This window comes from Typopeltis vanoorti, chromosome 4, assembly GCF_054136105.1.
Source record: "Typopeltis vanoorti isolate ZY-2024b chromosome 4, IOZ_Tvanoo_1.0, whole genome shotgun sequence".
Classification (NCBI taxonomy): Eukaryota; Metazoa; Arthropoda; class Arachnida; order Uropygi; family Thelyphonidae; genus Typopeltis; species Typopeltis vanoorti.
The window spans coordinates 154,037,187-154,063,038 of NC_143552.1; the positions used below are offsets into that span (position 1 = coordinate 154,037,187).

Here is a 25,852-nt window from a genome sequence, read left to right on the forward strand (position 1 = left end):
TGGTTCAGATAACAGAAGTGTATGTAACTAAGGTTTTAGCATCAGCTCCCCACTCTCTATCAGAGATACTTTTCATGATATTTAGTCTTCTTTTTGCTCTGAATGCAATATTGTTGATATGTTTATTGAAGCTTAGTGATGGATCCAGAGTAACTCCAAGGTATTTGGGGTTTTCATTGAATGTAATTAGTTGACTGTTTAGCTTAATCTTTGGTCTCCACTTTCTGAGGTGGTTATTAATGATATGTAGATAAACTTTCAATGGCTTTTTTTAAGTGACCTTCTGCTGTTTCTAAGTTGTTGTGAGCTGAGAATAGGCCCAAATCATCAACAAACATTAGCTATCTTTGTTTCTTTATTTATATTTTTGTCTAAGTCATTTAAGTAGACGGAAAAAAGGAGGGGGCTCAAAATGCTGCCTTGAGGGAGTCCCTCGAGTAATGGGTGGAACGATATGCTCATTTCTCAACTCTGATATCATTTCCAAATCAAGATTCTCGTCTAATGAAAATTGTCTCCATGACGGAAAAAAGCGCAACTCTTATATAGAAGCTAATGACTTCACATTACTTGCTTTAGTATCCCATAATGCAAAGCACACATCCTTACAGACATGTACAATGCCATGCGTTATGGAAAGGGTCACTACCCAGACTGGTTTCGACCTTTACTGAGGTCTCATCAGTAGAAGCCAGACACAGAAGTGATACCAAGTTTGAAGTAATGTAGAAGTCATATTTCCATATACAAGTAGCCAAAAGGTGTCACACCTTATTACTAAAATACTCTGGATTAGAGATAGATGTCAAAAGTTTTTCCACTTGATTTCAATAAAGGTTGAAACCAGTCTGGGTAGTGACCCTTCCCCTAATGCATAGCATTATACATGTCCGTAAGGATGTGCTTTGCACATGGGATACTAAGGCAAGTGATGTGAAATCATTAGCCTCTATGTATGAGTTGCTCAGTTGTGAAGTTACTTCACGTGCAAACTTTGTTTGCTTACACTTGGATAAATGATAAACCAAGAATATAATTGGAAAACTTTCAACAACTAGCTCTGATCCATAGTATTTTAATAATAAGGTGTGGCACCTTTTCACTATTTGTATATGGGAAATACATAACTTCTGCATTTCTTCAACTTTGTATCACTTCTGAATCTTGTTTTTACTGATGAGACCCTCAATAAAGGCTGAGGCTGACCTGAGAAATGGCCCTTCCTATAATGCTTAGCATCAGGAATGGCTGTTGAAAATTTTAAGTGGGGGTGCTGCATATACAAAATAAGAAAAAATAATTCATTTTTTTCCTAATCAGTAACCAATTTATTAATAAGTAAATTTACATATTACAAAAATTGCTTTATTAAAAATATTTTACCCTCACTAAGAACACACACCAATAATAAATGTTTCGTACACAGAAATAACATTCACAAGCATACAATATCAACATCAAGCAGTGTCAGTTTCGATATTTTGACACTGTTAGATTGAGGTGTATTTGTTTCGTGTAACGATAATTGAGAAAATATAATTCTTTTCATATTTTCAACAGTGACACTCATCATAATTTAGCCTTGTATCTATAATAAATAAATAAATATGTTATTTTAACAGAATAACCAAAATATTTCACCCTCACCACAAACACATACCAATAATAAAAGTTTCGTATCTCACATAAATAACACGTGCAAGCATACAATTTATCTGAAGCGACACTGCTCATTGAGCAGTGTCAGATTCACTTGTTACATGCAGTGACAAGTGCAAACAAATATTGGCGAGTCTGGCCGGAACTGACTGAACGTGATAATTCCAATACTGCGTTAGATCGCAGTGCATTTGTTTCATAATCTAAAGTGTTAACTGAACAATTCCAATTATTAACTATTCAATCAATGTTGAAACATAAACCGTAACCTTTAACATGTTGTAATGCATTTATATAATGTTGTATGCATTTATTTATAAACATAAACAAAATTTAATTTTTTCGTTTTTTCCTTGGGGGTGCTGCAGTGTTGCAGTGCTTATGTACAAGTGCTTAGCACTATATACAACCAAAAGTATGTGTGCTTTGCATTATGAGATACTAAGGAAATTAATGCGACGTCATTAGCCACATACAAGGAGCTTAGTCGTGAAAAATACTTCACGCACAAACTTTGTTTTCTTCCAATTGAATAAAGAATAAACAAAGAGCATAATTTCTTGGCATCTTTAATACTATCTTTCCTTCTTTGTTCTTCAGGATCCAATTCACTTGCACATCTCAATCACATGCTGAATTCCTATTTACCTAACTAACATGCATATATTAAATATGAAATGCCTTGTTTGTCTTGATCCTGCATCCTCCCCCCTTGTATGTATTCTCAGTACAGTATTAGATAATAGGAAGTGACTAGCTGTTGGATAGGTATCAGAAAGCTCTATGTAGGGGTGCAGTATCCTGTAAGAGAAAGGTCACTAGTGGTGTGCTACAGGAGTCAGTTTTGGGCCACTGTTGTTCAATTTGTATGTTAACGATGGGAATGCGGTGATGAAGAAATTTATAAACAACTTTGAATGAAGAGATAGCATTTGGGAATAAGGAAAATGAATTTCTCAAGTTCTTGAGAGATAGCTATCTCAGGGAGCATGCAAGGATCGAGAGTTCTAGATCTGATCATTTCATCAGACAATGTAAATGCGAAAGGTGGTTTCACACTTTCCTCCAGTTGGTGAAAGTAATCACCTGTGTTGTGGCTAGTCATATGCAGACTCTTGTGAGAAAATGGTATATGTGGAATCATTGGCACACCAGGGAGGGGGCCAAGGGGCCCTGGCCCCCTCCAAAAGAAAAAAACACTAGAAAATTTAAAAATCTTTCCCTAATTAAAATTCATTTTTTTAAAAAATTTATTTGTGTCGTGTCTTCTATTTCTATGCTACTTATGAATTAGCGGTCACATTAGGTGGGAATACCCTATAGCGCTCTGGAATCCTGGCCACTGTGAATGCAAGGGTGAATGAAGTAGTGTTCGGGTGCTACTTCGTTTGCCTGAGTCGGGTCAGAGGAGATCACGGGTATCATGTATTGGCGATCACTGCAGATGCTCAGTCAGATTTGCCCCCCTCACAAAAAAAGGATTAAATCTTGAGTGCTCGGCCCCCTCCAAGATTAAATCCTGAGTGCACCACTGTGTGGAATTATAAGGCTGGTGGTTATGACAAGCTTAGGAGACAACTTCGAGCTATAACATGGAACGAGGACTTGAGCAGTAAGGAAACAAATGCTGATGAGAACTTACAAAGAAATGCATAACAGCATCAATGTGTGAATATATTCTGAGAGCCAAAAGGCTAAATAAGGTACATGCAAAATGGATGAACGTGGAGCTTTGGTAATAATCAGTCACACGAAAAGTATAAAGAACAAGCCAGGAGAGTGACTCAGCAATGAAAACAAAAGTATGAGCAGAAATTGGCAAATCAGACACAGAAAAACTGTAGAGCTTTTCTTAGATATCTAGCAAGTAGAAAGAAGAATGATCATGGTAAGATGAAGTCAATGGAGTCAGTGATCAATTATAAGGGTGTTTCATTTTGATCAGGATGGAATCATGAGGAAATTAAGTGTAGAGGATATAAGAGGGGGTGGCTTAATTGTGAGTGAGCAGGAGGAATATGAGGAAATATATAAACTTGATGTTAATAAGGCAAGAGGATCTGATGACATATTGCCATGCATCTTAAGAAAATGTTGTATAAGGACCTGACAGGCCTCATATGGATTACTGTGCACAGATTTGGTCACTTGGTTTTCATGGTGATGAGGATATGTTGGAAAGAGTCCAGAGAAGATTCACAAAGGTGGTCAGTGGGCTTTGGAATGTAGAGTACGAGGACAGATTGAGAGAATGCAAGTTGCAGAGCCTCGTGAATAGGAGGAAGAGGAGCAGATATGATTGAGATATAATAGCTAGTCAGGAGCTGTTATCAGGTCGACATGGAAGAAATTTTTCAAAGAATGGGAGAGGGGGTGAGGTAGAACAAGAGGCCATCACTGGGAACTGTTTAAGGAGAGTGTGAGCAGAGGAGTGACTAGTAAGTTCTTTGCATGGAGAGTTGTTGGTCAGTCGAATGCATTGCCTGAGTGCGTTGTTGGTGTACACACATTGAATCAGTTTAAAGTACCTTTGGATGGGCATTGTGTGTACTTCCTATGATGAGTTTTTGACTCCATGGAGGTCAAATGTTAATAATAATAGCAACATATTTTTTTCACCCTGAAAATGTTCACTTAACAGTTCAACTATTTCTTCAGTAGCTATTATCTTTCTACCATTTGCTTGTGGCAGTGATATTATTTTTCTTCCGTAATTCTTTTATTTAAATCCCACACTGTTTTAAAACCGAATAAGAAACTCGAAGATTGGAATCAGAGAGTTTCATGCCAAATATAGTAAACTATAAAGTAGTGGCGATCACTAGCGTGAGCTAATGCAAGTGACCCTAGTACAATACCGGACAACTCAGAGCAAAGGCGTTAAATTTCTGATCGCTATTCTTAGGTATTTTCCATAATGTAAAAACACATTTCCTAGGAAATGTATGCTGTTATTACATTATGGGGGGGGGGGGAGGTCACTACGCAGACCGGTTGCAGCCTTTTTTGAGGCTTCATCAGTGAGTAGCTAGAACAAATTAATACCAAAGTGTATAGCGAAAAGAACTTATATACTCTGCTATACAAGTTTCCAAACAGGTGCAACCATTAAGTTACTTAAATATAAAGAGCTAATAAGCTTCATTTCGGCAATATAAACATTATTTAAATTAAGGGGATATTAAATCCTACAATGTTTTAAAACCAAATAAGAAACTCAAAGATTGGAATCAGAGAGTTTCATGCCGAATATAGTAAACTATAAAGTATTGGCGATCACTAGCGTGAGCTAATGCAAGTGACCCTAGTATGTAGTACAATACTGGACAACTCGGAGCAAATAATTCTTTTATTTGCCACAAAGTGATAGGATTCCCTTTTTTTTTTGTTTGTTTTTTTCTTAACGTTCTCAGCTAACTAATTGTTTTCTCACTTCTAATTTTGCTTTTTTTTTTTTACTGATTTTTTGAAGCTCTTGCATGATGAGCTTATTCATCCATTTAACACCAGGAAGTGTTAAATGGATGAATAAGATTTATACTTTCAAATTTGATAATGTCATCAAACACTGCTCTCACAAATGCTTTTTCATTATTTATGCAGTGTTCGCTTATTACCCATGTAACAACTGATAACCATGCTATTGCATGGAGCTAATGAAGTTCATCATTCCCTGCTTCAATATACACTCCTATTTAAACTGAGACCTGACTATCTTTCTCAGGTGAAAGCATATTGTCTTCCAACAACTGGGAACAGATGAACCACCTCATTTATACATAAAACCTTTGATGTTATAACCAGAACTACTTTGATTTTTCGATTCTCTTCATCATATGCTATTTTAGGTAATTAATTGTCTTAGTTTCAATTAATTAACTGAATAAGTAATTAACTATGTAATTAATTGTCTTAATTTCACTTCAGTATATTGATACAGCTAATATATTATAAATACACAATCTTCAGAGTTATCTCCTCAATACAATTACCTTTTTTTTATCATGCAATTTTTACCTGATTTATTTTATCTTACCTTACCAATACTTACCTTATTGATTCCACAACAGCTCTTATTATCCTGATTCTTCACATCTACTCATTTACTGATCAATAGTCAGTGACTGTTTTTACAGATTTACTGATCAACTATCATTTATGAGTGAGGAGTGTTTGCCAGGAGGAACAATAGAAATTGTGGCTCTGGCAATTAAGAGATGTGAAAGGATGTATGAGATGAGATGACTGTGACGGTGGGAACAAATGACTTGAGTGGTGGTGCAAATAGCAGAACGAGAGATATGAGATTCTTGCTCGAGGCTGTACGAAAGAAGACAAAGAGAGGAAAGATAGTGTGTGTGTGTTGCCTAGGTATGATGTCGAGCTGAGAAGAAGAGCAGTGATATTGAATGGCAAAATAGAAAGAATGTGTCAGAAGAGAGGATTCGAATATGTGGATGCTTGGAGTGCGTTTGAGAGCAAAGAGGAATCGTATGCGAGAGACTGCCTGCATTTGAATGAAGAAAGACGCAGCCATCTGGAGAGATTGCTGTTCTGAACGAGTCAGTGTGTCCCAGTGTGGATGGTAACAGGGGTGGCCTCTTGTGGGAATGGGAACTTAGAAGGGGGATGACATCAGGTAACGCTGAGCCCAATGGAGTCTAGAGGGGATAATGCTGGGTATAGAAACAGTGGCATTTTTATGCTTTATACCAATGCCAGGAGTATTCGGAATAAAGGAGAGGAATTGGTGGCACTGATAGCATTAGCCTGGCCAAAGATTATTGGGATCACAGAGACGTGGTTGACAGAAGAGGATATAATAACAGGAATAGAAGCTGCTGGGTACAGCATTTTTCGGCAGGATAGGAAGGGAAAGCGTGGTGGTGGAGTACTGCTTATGATAAGTGACGACCTATGCCCTATGAGTGGAGGCTTTGGAAGGCTGTGTAATGATTTTGAAAGCATATGGTGTGAGGTGGAGATGGGCAAAACGGGATATTTAGTGGGGTGTTGCTACAGACCAAGGAGCACAGAGGATGGGGACCAGGAGATGTTAAGACAGTTGAGCATTGCAAGTGCAAGAAAAACGATTGTTATGGGAGAATTTAACTACAGCAGTATAGATTGGGGAAAGGAAGATGCATATAGCAATAAGGAAATGGAATTTCTAGAATTCTTGAGGGACAAATGTCTTAGCCAACATGTAACAGATGGAACAAGAGGTTCAAAAGTTTTGGATTTGGTTATAGCATCAGAAGAGCTGATAATAACTGAGATGACATTTCTACCACCAGTTGGAGAGAGTGACCATATGGTTTTGACTTGGAAAATGAATAGACATGCAGGAGTATCAAAGAGACGGGAACATATGTGGAATTATAAAGCAGGTGATTATAATAGTCTTACACGTCAACTTGGGGAAGTTTGGTGGAGGGAGGAATTGGAAGACTGGGATATCATTAATGCTTGGGAAATTGTGAAGGAATATTTGTTAGCAGCAATGGTAAGCTGTATTCCACGAGTGAAGTAGAGGACATAATTTGGTGTAAAGTGGATGACAAACAATACTAAACAGGAGGCACATGCGAAAAAGAGGTTATGGAACAGATATAAGGAGACAGGTGAAGAGCAGATGCATGAAGAATATAAGACACAGGCCAGGAGAGTGACTATTATGGTCAGGAAGAAAAAACTGGAATATGAGAAGGGATTGGCCCTAAGATCCAAAGAAAATCGTAGGGAATTTTTTAGCTATGTGGCCAGTAGGAGGAGAAATGACTGTGGAAGAATGACATTGTGGGATAAAAATGGGAAGAGAGTAACAGAAGCAGAGGACATAGTGAAATTGTTCAATGAACACTTCATGGAGTATTTCATCCTGGAGGAGTCAATTTGAATACTAGAGGGATAGAGCAGGTTCGAGGTTTAGAGGTGCAGGAGGAGAGTGTGTTCCATATACTGTGTACTCTGGATGCTAGTAAAGCTGTGGGACTGGATGGTATTTCACCACGCATTTTGAGAGAATATGCTAAGGAACTGACAGTGCCTTGACCTGGCTTTTCAATGAAAGTAGCTGCAGGAAAGGTGCCCATGGAATGGAAGGAAGGTATGATAGTGCCATTGCATAAGGGAGGTAGCAGACTGGAAGTGTCTAATTATAGGCCAATTTGTGTGTCATCAGTAGTTAGTAAGATCTTGGACATTGGGCAGATGAGGGTAATGTTATCAGTGAGAGTCAACATGGATTTGTGAAGGGGTGCTCGTGTTTTAGCAATATGCTAGCCTTTTATGATAAAATCACAAGAGCATTAGATAAGGGAAAGGCATATACTGCCATTTTCTTAGACTTAGCCAAGGCATTTGACAGGGTGCCACATGATAAGCTGATATTCAAGTTGCAGCACATGGGTCTGGATGTCAGATTGGTCAACTGGATTCAGGATTGGCTGTCCGATAGGTATCAGAGAGTTCTGTATGGTGGAGCAATATCAAAGAGGCATATAAGTGGGGTTCCACAGAGCTCAGTACTGGGATCTATATTGTTTAACCTTTATATCAATGACATTGTCCGTGGATTGCAAGGGAATATTCGGTTGTTTGCAGATGTGGTAGCCCTGCAAGAGGATTTGAATAAGATAGATGGGCAAATGAATGGGGGTCTCGGTTTAATGCAGCAAAATGTAAGATCTTGAGGTTTGGGAAACATCGATGGGACACTGCATACTGTATGGGAGGAGTTAAACTGGAGGAAGTAGGAGAGACAAGAGATATGGGTTTGATGATTGATAGAAACCTGAAATTTTGGGGACATATTGCAAAGGTAGTGAAGGTAACACAGAGAATTGCTGCAATAATGAGAAGGACACTGACCCGCAGAGATAAAATGTTATCATTCCATTATATAAGACTCTGCTCAGACCACACTTGGACAATTGTTCTCAGATTTGGACCCAAGGATTTGAAGGGGATAAATTAACTGTGGAAAGGGTACAGAGGCAGATAACAAAGATGGTTTCAGACTGTACAATGTTAGTCATGAGGATCGGCTGAGGGAGTGTGGACTGCAGAGTTTGGTGGATAGAAGGAGGAGAGGTGATATGATTGAGATTTTTAAACTGTTGAGAGGTGGTTACAGGGTTGACATTGAGGAGTTCTTTCGCTTGGTTGAACAACGGGAAGGAGTCATGACAAGGGGCCATCCCTGGAAGTTACAAAAGGAAACTGTGAGAAAGAGGGTGAGGAGTGGTTTCTTTGCATGGAGGGTGGTTGAACCATGGAACGCATTGCCTGATGGAGTGGCGAGAGCGAGAACGGTCAATGCATTTAAGGCGTGGTATGATAGACTGTGTTTCCTAGGAGGGACCTCCCTCGATGAGTCTTTTGACTCCACGGAGGACTGAATAATAATAATTATTATTATTATTTGTCACATCCAGGGAGTCCAAAGACTCATTGAGGGAGGGCATCTACTCTACAACTCTGCTGCCATCACTCACAATCCACCAACGCCATCTACCGCCGACCGCCACCACTAGTATTTCCACTGACAATCACAAACGTCCATGCCCACGGCGAGATTCGAACCCGCAGCCTCTTGGCTGGAGAGCGGACACTAACCACTCGCCAGCCAGGCAATAACAATAACAGTTTCTGCAGTTAATACCTAACTCCAAATACATTCAAAATGCATTTTTCAGATATAAATCCTTCTGTCTGCAGAAATGACGCAATATATCCATACTGAACACCATGTGCCTTATACACCCTGCACATTTGCTATTATGAACCTTCACAACTTCGTACAGAAAACACTAGTTCTTTGCCATTTATAAAGCATATTCCAAAACATGTGATCATCACATCATGCTATGACACTTTCTCTTTTCTTGTAGTCCTATGCTTTCTCCTATTCTCCTTTCTGGTATCTAATTTGCTGCTATTTAATGCTGGCCTGGTTGGCTGAGTGGTTAGAGTATCCGCTCTCCAGCCAAAAGGCTGTGGGTTCGAGTCCTGCCGTGGGCATGGATGTTTGTGACTGTCTGTGGAATTAGTGGTGGTGGACAGTAGATGGTGCTGGTGTAGTTGCAGTTAGTGGAGACAGAGCTTTAGAGCAGGTGCTCTCCCTTGATGAGTCCTTGGACTCCCTGGAGGTGTCATGTAATAATAATTTCTTCATTCTCCTATCTCCAATAGCACGCAGCATTTTTTTTTTTTTCAAGCTTCTCCATTTCATGCTTTGCTTGGTTCAAGACTCAACCTAAGTATGCTATTTCTGCCTGGTCAATCCCTTCTTTCAATATTGAATCATACGTCTTTTTTTCACTTGTTCATTCTCTCTCTTTCACAAACACTGTTCATATCTCATTCATTCACCATCATCTGCTTTTCATTCCTATCTTACACACACAATCTTGACCCAGCTAAATGACGGCATAGCTAGTATCTTCAGGATCATCTCCTAAATACTGAGTCCACACAAGTTCTAATCTTTCCAGACTAACAGTTCCCTGTTTCTTCACATCCCATTATGAGGACAATAGTTAATATAAATTACATATGTCAGATTTATTGGTAGATTTAAGAAAGTGATAAAAATTCTACGTTTCACTATATTTGCTGACTAACAGCTTCATCAGGAAGATAAACGTACTAGAGAATACACAAAACATCTGACTAATTCTAATAGCAATTGTTTTTGATTTTCTTCCAAATAACATTGAGGCAGAAAGCCAATCTCTTTAGAAGTTTGTATATGGAAGAAATACTGTGAAGTGATATAATCACTTAAAAATGGGAACTGGGGACTCATTGTTCATGACATCTGGAAGTGTCTCATACATTTATGAAAACTTTCAGATCTCCATTATCCCAATAACCATCCAAAGGCCTTATGCAACAATAAAGATTTCATGCGTCATGAGTAAAATTGTGTGCGACTAATCTACATTACTATTAATGTTATACATTAAAAACAATGGCTGTTAGAATTGATTGGTTTTTTTTTGTATATTCTCTTGTATGTTTATCTTCTTGACTAGGTTAACAGAAAAACATGTAGAAGTTAATTTTGTTGCTACATTAAATCTACAAATAAATTCCACATATGTAATTTGTTACACTTTTGGTATACTGTTTTGCAACCTTCAGCACACCTTTACTAACACTCCACGTTTTGCAACACTTCACCAGTGAATACATCATGTCCAATACAAATTATTATTATTACGGACAACTCCAGGGAGTCCTTAGACTCATCGAGGGAGGTCCCAAATCATGTTCATCACAACTATTCGGCATTCACACAGTATCTATCATACCTTGCCTTAAACTCATTCACTGTCACAGCACCCACTACAGACTCTGGCAGCTTATTCCACTCATTCAGCACTCTAAAAGTAAAGAATCCAGCTCTAACACCCTTACTAACCACACTTTTGCCCAGCTTCCATGGATGTCCCCTAGTCCTCCCACCACCAGTCCTGTTCTCAAAAATATCTTCTGAATTAATCTTATAGAAACAGTTCAGTAATTTAAATGTCTCAATCATATCTCCCCTCCTCCGCCTATCAACCAATTTCTGCAACCTACAAATCCTCAACCTGTTCTCATAAGGTTCATTCCATAGACCAGCTATCATCTTGGTCAATCGCCTCTGGATCCTCTCAACCTCCTCCCCATCAAGAAGAAACCTAGGTGACCAAATCTGGGCACAGTAGTCGAGATGGGGGTCTTATCAAGGCTCAATACAGAGGAACAATAACATGCTTGTCTCTGCTCGTCAAAGTATTCTTCAGCAACCAAGTGATTTGATGAGCTGATTTGGCCACTTTTGCAATATGCCACCTAAACTTCAACTTATCCACCAACACTCCTAAATCTCTTGTCTCATCAATTTCCTAGAGTACAATTCCACCAATGTAGTAAACTGCTGCTAATCTTTTCACCCCAAAATGTATAACCTTACATTTTTCCACATTAAATTGACATCCATTCTCCTTAGCCCAGACCTCCAATCTATTCAAATCATCCTGCAAAATTTTGACATCATCTGCATTCACTATTGCCCTACCCAACTTTGCATCATCTGTGAACAAATGAACTGTTCCTCTCAGATCCTTTCCTATATCATTTATGAACAAATTAAACAGCAGTGGTCCAAGAACAGATCCTTGTGGCACACCACTAGTCACAGGCTGTCTTTTGGACTCTACTCCTGAATATACCACTCTCTGATATCTCTCCATCAACCACCCACCTATCCATCTCAACAACCCTATATCCATCCCCATATGCTACATTTTACTGATTAGAATTCCATGTGGTATCCTGTCAAAGGCCTTAGCAAGGTCCAGTAGAATCACTGTAAACTCATTACCCTTATCCAGTTTAGCCATCACTGTGTTATAAAATGTGAGCAAGTTACTGAGGCATGACCCTTCACAAAACCATGCAGCCCCGATACAGTATCCCATTTTCATCTATCCAATCTTGTATTTTCCTTTTGACAATTTTCTCCAAGACCTTGATAACGATTCCTGTTATGCTGATTAGCCAGTAATTTTCAACAGCAGCCTTGGAACCACCATTATTATACCTTGCAACTCACATAATGAGATCATCACACAGTTTTCTTCAGCTGTTATTATTCTACAATAACCTAAATGTACAAAATTAATAATTATATATCATTATTGATAATATCAAACCTCCATGGAGTCAAAAGATTCAGCATGGGAGGTCCATGCTCTTGTGCAAAACGATCATTGCACTGTGCCTTAAATGCATTTACACTTTTTGAACTTACCACTTTCAGGCAATGCATTCCACTTACCAACCACTCTCCAGGTGAAGAACCCACTCCTCACTCCTTGCTCATACTCTCCTAATACAGCTTCCAAGGATGGCATTGTTCTATCCCTTGTCTCTCTCTTCTCTACACTATGCAAAAAAATCCCCTCCATGCTAATCTGGTAAAACTGCTCAGCAACTTATTCATCTCAATAACATTCCCTCTCCTTCTATTTACAATGCTCTGCAAATTCTATTTCCTCAACATGTTTTCATATCCCATAATCCATAAACCAAAAATCAACTTTACAAACCTTCTTTCAACCCTCTCTAATATATTCTCCACACAGTCCGCACGTGGCTTGATCAAGGCCTTATAAAAGAGAACATAACTTCTTTACTTCTGCATATCAAGGTCCTACTCATTATTGCCATAATTCATTGTAATGTTATTATAATTTTAAAAATGTGATCCATAAATTTCAAGTCTGTCTGCCATCACTCCCGAATTTCTCCTCTCTTCAAAATTTCCTCATTAATTGTACACTTGACATTCTAACCTTGCCTACCAAATTTCAAGACTTTCCATTTTGCAGCATTAAACTGAAGCTCCACTGACATAGTCTAGATCCTCCTGCAAAGCCACAATATATAATTCACTTCTCATAATTCTTCCCAACTTAGCATCATCAACAAACAGCTGCATATTGCCAGATAAGTCCCAATCATTAACATACAAGTTAAATAATAATGGCTCTAAAACAGGTCCCTGTGGACATCTACTAGTGATCTTCCTCTTTTGGAATACAACTCCCTCATATATAACCTGATAATACCTTTGACAGACAATCACCTATTCAACTCATTAATCTCTTATCTAATTAGTTTCTTATCTCTTATTTTATCTTTTATTCCATCGATTACAATTTAGTTATTAGCTTATTATACAGAAATCTATCAAAAGTCTGAAAAATCCAAGTATAAGACCATGTGCATCTCCCTTAATTCATCACCTTGTTACATTACATAAGCACACTGTTAAATTATGACCTCCACCTCCTCAGCTGTGTAACACATTGTTGACACAACCAGACATACAGATTGGCCTAAATTTGTAATCAGTCTTATTTCTCTCAGTGCTTTTTGAACAGAAACAATTTTTTCCACATTCCACTCCTCCTTTGGGACTTGGCTATTGCAACACCTATGTTAAACAGGTGTGCCAAGAGTGCAATTACTTTCCTAGAGCATTCCTACAAAATTGTTGAGGAAACAAAGATAACTGTGTGGATGAAAAGGTCACGTGTTGCCAAGATATGATAATGACAAGTTGAGATGGAGAAAGCAGAGAACCTGATGTGTTGGCAGAGCTGTGTGAGGAGAAGGGAGTAAAGTTTGTAAATGAGTGGGATGCATTTGAGGGAAGGATGGATTTATACAAAAATGGATGGCATTTAAATAGATTTGGTGTGAACCAGCTGGAGGGACTGTTGCTGCACGGAGCAGCAATGAGTGATGTGAGAAAGAGAGCAAAAGGAAGTATAAGGTGAAGCAAAAGATCAGGAGAGAGGAACTGATGAGACAGAAATGATAAGAGAAGAAGAAAGCAAGATGGACAAAGAAACAGGAGAAGTCAGGGTGAACAGGGATGCAGAGTATAAAAAGAGTGAATGTTGGAGATAGTAGTGAATGTGTGTATGAGGATGGCCTGGGATTAAGTGGTGCAGTTGAATCTCAGAAGATATATAGGGTAAGGGGGTAATAAAGGTAAGTGGGTATAATTAGGTATGCAGAAAATCACAACTAATATATGGCATAGCTAGAACTGGTTATAGACCTAAAAGTGAATCACTGTGTTTATTTACAAATGCTTAGAGCATCAGAATAAGAGATGAAATGGTTTTCACTGATCGAGTTTATTTGCCCAAAAATAGTTGGAATACGTGAAACATGATCTGATAAGGATGATATCCTTATCAGATCATGTTTAGGGAATAGAAATGGAAGTATGTGACATTTTTTATGAGGATAGAAAGGACAAGAAGGGAGGGAGGGAGTGCTGTTGATGATAGCAGATGAATTATGTCTGCACAAAGGAAAGATGCAAAAGGGAAATAGTGACAATGGTTTTGAGTCAGCATTGGGGCAAGGTGTAGGTTAGAGATAGATGCTGAAAGTTTTTTTCACTTTGTTTTGCTATAAATAAAGATGCCAAGAAATTAATTTCATGATTTAATCATTTATCCAAGTGTATAAAAACAATGTTTGCACTTGAAGTATCAGTGCCTTATTATCTCATTATGAAATACTAAGGCAACTGATGTAAAGTCATTAGCCTCTATATACAAGTAGCCCACTCATGAAGATACTTCCTGTGCAAACATTGCTTGCTTACACTTGGATAAAGGATTAAACCAAGACTATAATTTCTTAGCATCTTTAATTTATGGGTATAGGTTAACAGGAAGAGATTTAGTTGTATGCTACTATCTTCTTCTTTCCCAGAACATCAGGAGTCTGTAAATGCTTTCCATCAGTTCCTTATCCTATTGGTCCTAGTTAAATTATTGGTCCTTCCTATTGGTCTTAGTTAAGCAAAACTCTTCTTCTTAAACTGCATTAAAGTCGATCTCCTCCATGTATTTTTAGGATATTCAGGCTTTCCCTTTCCTTGTGGATTCCATTCCAAGACTGCATGACAGATTTCTTGATCTTTCCTAAACATATGTACAATCCATCTGGATTTTTTGCTTTCTAATATCAAGGTTGACTTTTTGCTGATTTTTTCTTTTCCAGAGGTCTTCATTAGTAATAATATGAACCAACAAATTTGAAGTATGGTCTAGAGACATTGGTTTATGAATGTTTGTCGTTTTGTATTTTTTTCAAAATCAGCCACATTTTGCATTCATATAAAAGAACTGATTTAATATATGCATTAAATATTTTTATAACTGTGTATATATTTTTCATTTTCTATACTCCACTAATTTTAGCATATGCACTTCGTGTCTTTTGAATCCTTATATCAACATCTCCTTGGCCTGGTTGGCTGAGTGGATAGCATATCCGCTCTCCAGCCAAAGGGCTGCAGGTTCGAATCTCACTGTCGGCATGGATGTTTGTGACTGTCTTTGGAATACCAGTGGTGGTCAGCGGTAGATGGAGTTGATGTAGTTGCAGTCAGTTGGTGATTGGATGGTGGAGACGGAGTTGTAGAGCAGATGCCCTCCCTCGATGATCCCTTAGACTTCCTGTCCCTCGATGAGTCCTTGGACTCCCTGAAGGTGCCAAATAATAATCTCTAGTTGCTCCTCCATCTGTAGATAAAACACTGCCAACTGTATAGTCTAGACTACCCAAAGTTTTATTTATTTTCCATTATATTCCTTTGGCATGCTTCATTGCTGTCTCTTCTAGAACATTATCTAGCACCAGTATAAATAAATAAAAAAAATAGCAGACATCCTTGTCATACTCCAAATACAGTTTGAAAGGGCTATGACAAATATCCATCTGCAGCACCTGGCACTGGAATTTTTATATTCTTCTTTTATGAGATTTATTATCTCCTGTGGCATTACTTTGTTTTGAAGTGCATTCTATACAATCTCCAGCAATGGAATTGAAGGCTTTTTCATAACCCAAAGGAGTTAAATACACCCGACTGTTTAATTATTATTCTTAAGGGTAATGATACATGACCTAAAACAATACTGCTCTCTTCTCATGTGCTCACCTGAAAAATTAAAGATTCTTGAAAGAATAATTTTACAGAAATTTTGCTAATGACACATAGCAGGTTTATGCCTCTCTGATTATCACAATTTCCTTTCTTTGGATAGTTCCCTTAATTACAGACATCAGCATTTTATAATTTAGCAATATCAAATTTCTGTCTATTAAATTTCCCCTGATGATTTTTTCTAATATATAACTGAATAGATCCTATTAATAGGTGATGATCTGAGCCAACATCAGCACTTCTTTTATTTTGGATATCTAATAAAATTTTTGTGAACCTTTGGTTAATACCAATATGATCTATTTGATTCTGTGTTGACACCCAGGTTACTTTATGTATTCTCTTATGCTGGAAGATTGTGCCACCTATTACTAAGTTATATTTTCCACACAGTTCCACCAACTGTTCACCATTTACATTTCTCTCTCTCCAAACCATGCTTATCTATTACATTCTCCAACCTCTCATTAACTGTACCAACTTTTTTTGAGCGTTGAAGCCACCCATGAGAAGTATGCTCTCATTACCATGTGTAATGTAATCATCAAAGTCTTATCAAGTAGAGACTGTAAAACTTTTCATTTTCTTCGAAGAAAGCATTCTCAGTTGGGACACAGCACTAAACATCTCTTAACCTTCCAAATTTAGTTTTAAGATTTACCATTTATTATTCGTTCTGAAATTGGTTCCCACCCAATCACTGCTTGACTAAATATTTTGCTCATGAGGACTCCAACTCCATATTCATGTATATCAGTTATATTAGGCATCACTGAATAAAGAAACACATTCCCATTGGGAAAATTTATTCTACAATACCATTCCATCTTACTTCACTAACCTCCAATAATTCAATTTTATATTTTTCTATCTCCTTTCTTAGCTGTGCCAGATTGCCTGTTTGATAGAGTATTTTAACATTCCCTGGCCAATTCATGTCCTAATTTTCCAAGCTTTAGTTGATACCAAGGAGTCCATCTGATTTCTGCATTTATCTGACTTGAAAACATTTAATAAGCATTTAATTCTCAAGGATAAAGGTCTTTTATCCTTGAGAATGTGATATCATGGAGAGTTTGAGAGCAGTGAATGATGGGAAGGAAACAGTGACTGTGAGTGAGAAAGAGGTATACAGGGGAATTAAGCAAACTTGATATTAATAAGACTGTGCGACTTGACATATCACCACATATTTTGAAGGAATGTGCCAGGGAGTTGACATGTGCCTTGACAATTTGTTTAATATGAATCTTACACTGGTCAAGTTCCAGAGGAGTGAGAGGAAGGCAAGATTGTACCATTTCATAAAGGAGGTGAATTCAACCATCAAATTATAGGCCAATTTGCATGTCAAGTGTTGTGGTTAAAGTGTTGGAAAGACTGGTGAGAATCTGGATCCAGAATTGGGTTGATGACTACTTATTACAATAAGATGATGGCAGCATTGGATGTGGGAGATGGATATACACAGTAGCATACCTAGACTTTGCAAAGGCTCTTGATAGATTACTGCCTTATAAGTTGATATCCAACACTATCTTCTCTAGTCTGACTATTAGACTAGTGCACTGGATTGGAGATGGCTGTCTAATAGGTATCAACAAGTTGTGTGTGTGGAGGAGCAACATCCCAGAAGAAAGTCACTAATGGTGTGCCTCCAGGGTCTGTTTTAACATACACACTGCTGTTTAACCTGTATGTTAATGACATTGGGGAAGATTTGAATGGAGATATACAGCTGTTTGCAGATTATGCAAATTTGGAAATCACGCGTTTCATACCAAAGTATTTACTCTCGTGCAGATGTTTCGGTTATACTCTGTCAACAGTGCCTCGTTTGTGATAACAGGTTATAGCATGAGAAGGCAAGGGTGGTGTTTGAGTGGGAGAAGCTGTTATATATCATGAAGCAAGTACTTCATAATATTATGCAATTATCACCCCTTAGAACCCTGAATGCTGCTACAGGTTCTTGGTATCCTATGTAGGGTTTGAACCTAGGCTTTTCCATCCAAAGGGAATTTCATTTTTTTTTAATCAGATGAGTATACTTTCTGAAAATTTTGTCAGACACAGTTTTACATAATGTTTTGCAATTATTTCTTAATGCAAGTCATACATAATGCTTAGACATGTCATTTAAAATGTTTCAGAAAATCCAGAGAGTGCTTAAGAGTTATCATCCTATTTAATACATATTTAAAGCGATAGCAGAAAAACAAATTTAGAAAGAATCATGACAAAACACCAAATGTTACAGTCTCATACTAATATAACCATTATCATTCATATGATCTCTACTGAGCAGACTACCTCCTATACTTGTGTGCTGCTAGTGAATGTAGCGGTCGTGTTGAGATATGCTAGAAAACGTGTTTTTAATTTATAGTAGAGTGTGACTTTTTGTCACAAATAGTGCTGCAGTTGTGCTTTGGTTGAATACAAGTGTCCTCCAGTGGTGATGGTGGTGTTGTTTGAAACTCTGTTGTATATATTGTGTTCTTGCTGCTGTTTGTTTCACTATTTCAGCATCTAAAGATGGCATCCAACAAGAGACGTACATCAGTGGCTCGGAGGACTTCTATACTAAAGTCTGGTTCTGCATTCGATTTTTCGCAATAGATTATTATTACCCCAAGACCTCATGGAGTCAAAGACTCATCTGGGCGGTCCTTTTATCACACACACACACAGCTCATCATATCGTGCCTTGAACACATTCAAACTCCTTGCAGACAATACACTCTCAGGTAAGGCATTCCAATCATTTACAACTCTGCACAAGAAAAACCTGCCTCTCACTCCCCTACTCACACCTTGTTTATACAGTTTCCAGGAATGACCTCTGATTCTCCCCCGATCTCCCACTATTTTCTGTAGAACTTCTCCAGCATTGATCATATAACAACCCCCACTTGTAGTTCTCTATCATATCTCCCCTCTTCCTCCTGTCCACCAGACTCTGCAAATTGCATCTTCTCAATCTTTCCTCCTAACATTCCAGAGGTCAGAAACTACCTTAGTCAGTCTCCTTTGGACCTTTTCCAACATCTCTTCATCCTTCTGAAAACCAGGTGACCAAATCTGGGCACAATAATCCATGTGTGGCATAATTGAAGGAACAAGAATCTCCCTACTTCTGAGAATAATGCGGAGGACACATCAGTGTCCTCCGCATCATTCCCAGAAGCCTTTGTGTTGTCTTCACAATTTTGGCTATGTGTCCCCTAAATTTCAGATCCTTATCCACTATCACCCCCAGATCTCTTATATCTTCCACCTCCAACAATATATCCTCACCAAGCATAAATTCTGCATGCCATCTTTATTTTCCAAATTTTAAAACCTTACATTTTGCAACATTGAACTCGCATCCCCATTTCCGTATACAATCACTCAATTTATTCAAGTCTTCTTGCAAGTCCACAACATCTTCACTACGCTTCATGGTTTGTACCAACTTTGCATCATCTGCAAACAACTGAATATCTCCATCCAAATCTTCACCTATATCATTAATATACAAGTTAAACAGCAATGGTCCTAAAACAGATCCCTGAGGTATTCCACTAGTGACTTCACTTTTCCTGCATTGCGGAAACTGCTTATGTATGCGCCAAAGAATGTGAAGGATCTGTGGACTGTTTGACTAAATGAGAAGAATGAAGACGTCAACGTATGCGAGAAGTGTCGGGATAGGCTAGAGTGACTAGGAATGGGAATGGAAGCAGACGTTGGGAACACAGCGGAAGAACTTTAGCAGGAGTTTGTGAAAATGAAAAGTGACCATCTTCTGCAAGAGGAATTGGAAGTGCTCAGTAAGGGTGTTCTGGAGATTACTTTAGCTGAAGTAACTAGAATAGGATTAAATATGGGAGAGTCTTTGGTGATTGACAAAGCAATAAATAGTATGGGAGATCATGCTGGGATCATATTGGGATTCAACAGAATGAAAGCACAAGAGTAGAAGAAACTAGATGTCGTGAGAGTGAGGGAGTAAGTAAAAGAGTATTGAGTAATGAAACTGGGAGAGTGATGCTGAATAGCGTAGAAAATGAGTCCATGAGTGACGCTTGTTTGAACTTGAATGAAGTTATGAGTGGTACGATATATGGTGATTCTATGATTAAACGTATGGAGAGTAGTGTGCCTGAGGAGTGCTTGGCTGGTGGAACAATAGAGAGAGTGGTTTAGCAATAAAGAGAGGACATGATGCAGAAAAGATGATAGTTATGGTGGGTACAAGTGACCTGAGTGGTAGTATAAATCACGTAGCAAAAGATTTAAGAACATTGTTAGATATCGTGAAGAAGAAAAGTGTCAAAGGGAGGAAAGTGTGTGTTCCTCGTTTTGACAATTATGAGTTAAGTAGATGAGCGATGATAATGAATGATATGATTGCAAGAATGTGCAAAAAAAAAAAGAGGTCTAGAATTTGTTGATGTCTGGAGTGTGTTTGAAGGCAAAAGACAGCTGTATACATGAGATGGGTTGCATCTGAACATGGAGGGTCATAAGCAATCGAAGAAGTTACTGTTTTCTGAACAAGTTGAAGTAATTGGCCAGAGAAACTAAAATTGAAAGAGTGTAAGAGGGAGAAACTTAAGCAGCGATTGTATATTTGTTGATCCTTATTCGTGAAATAAATTGCAGAATAGAGTGGATAAAAATCGGCATGGAACTACTGAAATTAGTGACATGATCAGTTCTAAAGCTAGTATAAGAACTAAAGGGAATCTGCAATTTTTGTATACCAATGCAAAAAGCATTCGAAATAAGAGAGAAGAATTTTTGGCATTAGTCAGTGCAATCTCACCAAATATTGTAGGCATTAGTGAAACTTGGCTGTCAGTAGAAGATGTGGTCACTGGAATTGAATGTGATGAGTACAGTATTTTCAGGGAGGATAGAGAAGATAGAACGGGGGGGGGGTACTGTTGATGATAGTTGATGCGTTGCAGCCAAAGAAAGTAGTATATCAAGATGATAGACATGAGAATGAGAGTTCATTTGAGGTGGTCTCGTGCGAAATAGTGACCAATGCAACCAAATATACAGTTGGATGCTGCAATAGGCCAGGGAGTACAGGAGGAAATATTGAATTCATGCATCAGCAAATTGGTGTAATGAATGCAGGTTTAGTGATTATTATAGGGGATTTTAATTATGGTGATATCAACTGGAAGGAAGAAATATCACGCAGCAAAAATGAAATGGAATTCATACATCTTCTATGAGATAATTACTTGAAACAGCACATAACTGAAGGGACATGTGGTGTGAGAGTGTTGGACCTGGTCATTGGTTCAGAGGATATATGCATTAGTAAGGTGTCCTCGTTACCTCCAATTGGTGAGAGCGATCATGTGATATTGATTTGGGAGGTTGCAAAATTTGTGGCTTCCTCTCTTAAGGAGGATATATGGAAATACTGGTTAGGCAATTATAACCAAAACTTTGGAGTGAGCTTGCAGCTGTCCCATGGCAGAACATATTGCTGGGTAAAGATGCTAGCAGTGCATGGGATAAAATCAGAAGGTATCTGAGGAAGGCAATATCAGAATGTGTCCCCATGGTCAGGAAGACAAACAAGGTAGGCGTTAGATGGATGAGTAGTAGTATCAAGCTTGATCTAGAAAAAAGGAAAATGTTATGGAGAATTTACAAGGAGAAAGGCGATCAGTACACCAATGACCAGTACAAGGCTCAAGATAGGAAGGTTACCAGCATAGTATGAAAAGCTAAATCAGATTATGAGAAGACCTTAGCCAAGGAGATCAAGGGTAATCCCAAAGAATTCTTCCGCTATGTGGCAAGTAAAAGGAAGACTGACTTCAGAAAGATAACTTTAGTGGGTGCTGATGGTATTGAGGTGACCAATTTGAATGTAATAGTAGAGTTACTGAGAGTGATCACTTTTCAAAAGTCTATCACCCAAGTGAGGATATCTCTGTAATTGTAGCAATCAATAATGTGAGAAATAAAGTTAAGAAATCAGAGGTACTTAGTATATTGCAAAATTTAAATGCAAACACTGCTGTAGGTTTAGATGGAATATCACCTCAGGTGTTGCGTGAATGTACAAAGGAATTGTCAACACCTCTTACTTGGTTATTTAACTTAAGTTTGAACTCTGGTATGGTCCCTAGGGAGTGGAAGAAAGGCAAAGTAGTTCCTTTGCATAAAGGTGGCGCCAAAACTGCGGTAGTTAATTACAGACCAATCACCATCTCGGGAGTGGTGGTAAAAGTATTGGAAAAGTTGGTTAAAGACAAAGTCAAGAATGGATGGATCAGGATATGATATTCTATAGAGGCCAACATGGTTTTGTAAAAGGTCAATCCTGCCTTAGCAATTTATTATCTTTTTATAATAGAATGACATCTGAGTTGGACAAAGGAAATGGCTACACAGTAGCACTTCTGGATTTTGCTAAGGCTTTTGACAGGATACCCATGGAATACTGTTGGTCAAATTGGAGCAGATAGGGATAGATACTAAAAACTGGAGCATATGGGGATAGGTGGTGGTGTATGGTGGAGCAGAGTCCAGGATGAGGCAGGTAACCAATGGTGTGGCTCAGGGCTCTGTGCTTGGGCCACTGTTTAATTTGTACATAAATGACTTCTTCTCCCTTTCACGCATTAGGCCTATTGGCCTGTTACGGGGCTGTCTTAAGTCATTCCAAGCCATACCTGTCTCGAGGATAAGGTGGCTAAGCCCTATGCCTTTCGGTGTGTCCTATGTCTGTAGATGCATGTGTTCAAGGGGCCAGTTTGCCTGCTTGCGGGAGGAAAAACCCCAGATAAACTGGGGAGAAAAACGCTGCTATCCATGCCCAAGACTGGCTAACTTAACTATATCTGAGAAAGATCCTTAAGCTCCTCATGTCAGCGGCGGGAATCAAACCCAGGACAATCCTTTCCCAAGCATATGGTTGCAAAGCATGTAGCCACTAGGCTAACCGTGTGGAAATTCAGGAAATGACTTAAAGGTTTCAGTTGTTTGCTGATGATGCAAAGTTGGGTTGTGGAATAAAAAATCAAGCTGATGTTGAGAGTTTGCAGGATGATTTAAATAAGCTGGAAAAATGGCCAAAAGGTAATGGATGTCAGTTCAATGTAGAAAAGTGTAAAGTTATGCATTTTGGGATTAAAAGATTACCAGCTGTGTACTACATTGATGGAACGATACTCCAATAGGTTGATGAGGCTAGGGACTTAGGAGTGTTGGTGGATAGGGAGATGAAGTTCAGGGGACACATTGCTAAGGTGTCCAAGATTGCACATAGGATTACTTGTATATTGAAGAACACACAAACATCCAGAGATAAAGAGGTTATTATTCCCCTTTATAAGGCATTGATACTTCCACATTTGGATTACTGTGCTCAGGTCTAGTCACCTGGATTCCTCGGAGATAAGGTGGTTGTGGAGAGGGTTCAGAGGAGAGTGACTAAGTTGGTGAGTGATGTAAAAAATGCTCCCTATGTTGATTGATTGAGAGCTTGTGGATTGCAGAGGTTGGTTGATAGGCAGAGAAGAGGGGGATATGGTAGAAACATTTAAATTACTAAAAGGTTTTTATAAGATTGATGCAGGGGAAATATTTCAGCTGTGTGATAGCGATGGAGGAACAAGAAGTCATCCCTGGAAATTAAATAAAAGTGTGGTTAACAACGGTGTGAGAACGAGGGTTTTCACCTGGAGGGTGGTGAATGAGCGGAATGCATTTCCTGACTCAGTTGTGAGTTCTTCGTCTGTAAATGAATTCAAGAAGAGATATGAAAGATATTGTTTCGATAGTTTGGGTCTCCCATGATGAGTCTACTGACCCCATGGAGATACCCGTAATAATAATAATAATGATGCAAAAAAATAAACCCATTAATAAAACTGATTTACATGAACCTTAGATAACATATTCATGTAAATCAGTTGCATTGTTTAAATAACTGTTGTTTTTTCATATCAAACAAATAATATCAGAATTCCATTTATATTCCTAAGTTTTAATTTATTCAGAATTCTCTCTCTAAAAACATATTACTTACTTATGTATCCTAACAGATTGATCCCTATGCCCTTGTAAAGAAATCATGACATCTGCTTCATCTAACACAAAAACCTTTAGTTTTGCCATATCAAAAATCTTATATCGAATTCCCCAGTCAAATACTTTTCCTGGTGTTCCTATTAAAACCTGTTCCTTTAAACATTTTCCCATTTCAACTAAAAAATAAATAAGTAGTTTTACATTCCACAGAAAAAAATTAAAAAAAAAAAAAAAAGAAAGAAAAGAAATGTAAATAAAAAAAATCCCATTTTGAATAAATTCAGTATGGCTCTTTAAAATTCATTTATCTCACAAATTTTTTTTCTGCAACTTTACAATTCATAATTGCATAAATTTATAGAAAGGAAGAATAATAGACAGATTATTTATACCAAATAGGAACGAAGTATTTATAATTGAAAGGTATGGAGTTTATACTTTTTGAAAATTTTGTAGTGATTGAAAACTTATGAAATTAATAATCTTCAACATAAGCTGACTTTTGTATTAATAAAGTCCATTGTGCAATTAATGTATTTTAGGGTTCATTCATAATTTTTTTTTCTTTATAATCAATATAAAATTCTAATAAGCTTTAGCATTACAGGAAAACCTCACATAACATGAATTCGATATGCCTGATAATCAGTTAGTGTGATTGAGTGAAATGATACTATTTTCTGCTTTAAGCGAGTGATTAATCAGTTAACGTAATTTTTTTTATGGTAGGCAAAATTTTTTGTCGCCAATCTGCAGTGAGTGGCGGCACTTGTCAATGTAGCAGCCAGTGGGTAGTGGCAGTGCTGCAAGCAGTGGCCGGAGACACTTGGCAGTTGACTCAAAACTATCATCGTAAGCGCACATGTAAATTGTTCTATTGCTCAATCACTTTTCCTTCATTTTGCTTTGATTTATATACCTATTGGGCTTTATTCAACATAACCTGAATAAAGAGTAAAGAGAAAGACTGACAAAGAAAGCAGCAGTAATAAAAAAAGAAGAAAAATAATTACATTAAAGGAAAAGATGGAAGTTATTAAGAGACATGAAAGTGGTGCTAGTAATATAATGATTGTGTGACACCTGGGATATAGAGAGTCTACAGTTTGGATAATATTAAATAAGAGCAAAAAATACCAAGAACAATGAAAATTTGCTACTGCTACTAGTACAGGGAATATTCAGGCAAAAGCTCTCAATATTTTTACATTATTGAAAAAGACCTAATTTCAAGAAGAATGTGAAAGCTTTACTGCAAGTTTAGGATGGTTTGACAGTTTTAAAAATCGAACTGGACTACATAACGTAAGAATAACTGGGGAATCTGCGAGTGCTGATAAAGATTCTGTGGCCAAGTTTTCTGAAAAATTGTAAATATTCAACATCGACGAAACTAGTCTCTTTCGGAAGCATATGTCAACAAAAGTTTTCCTAGCTAAAACTGAAGCATCTCAACAAGGGAAACAAAGTATCTAAAGATCGTGTGACTTTGAACTCAAACTTATGTTAGTTTATTATTATGTCACCTCGAGGGAGTCCAAAGACTCATTGAGAGAGAGCATCTACTCTACAACTCTGCTTCCAGCACTCACAATCCACCAA

At 37.9% G+C, this 25,852-nt stretch overlaps 1 protein-coding gene across 1 annotated transcript in view; it reads right to left on the bottom strand.

Annotated features, from left to right (window-relative positions):
• The window catches only part of LOC150107767 (ATP-dependent RNA helicase DDX19A-like), a 273,572-nt gene that overhangs the window by 83,377 nt on the left and 164,343 nt on the right, over positions 1-25,852 (bottom strand). Inside the window, exon 7 of the mRNA XM_090392182.1 lies at positions 24,249-24,426. Within this exon, the coding sequence (XP_090248308.1) occupies positions 24,249-24,426 (178 nt within the window). The remainder of the gene's footprint in view (positions 1-24,248; positions 24,427-25,852) is intronic.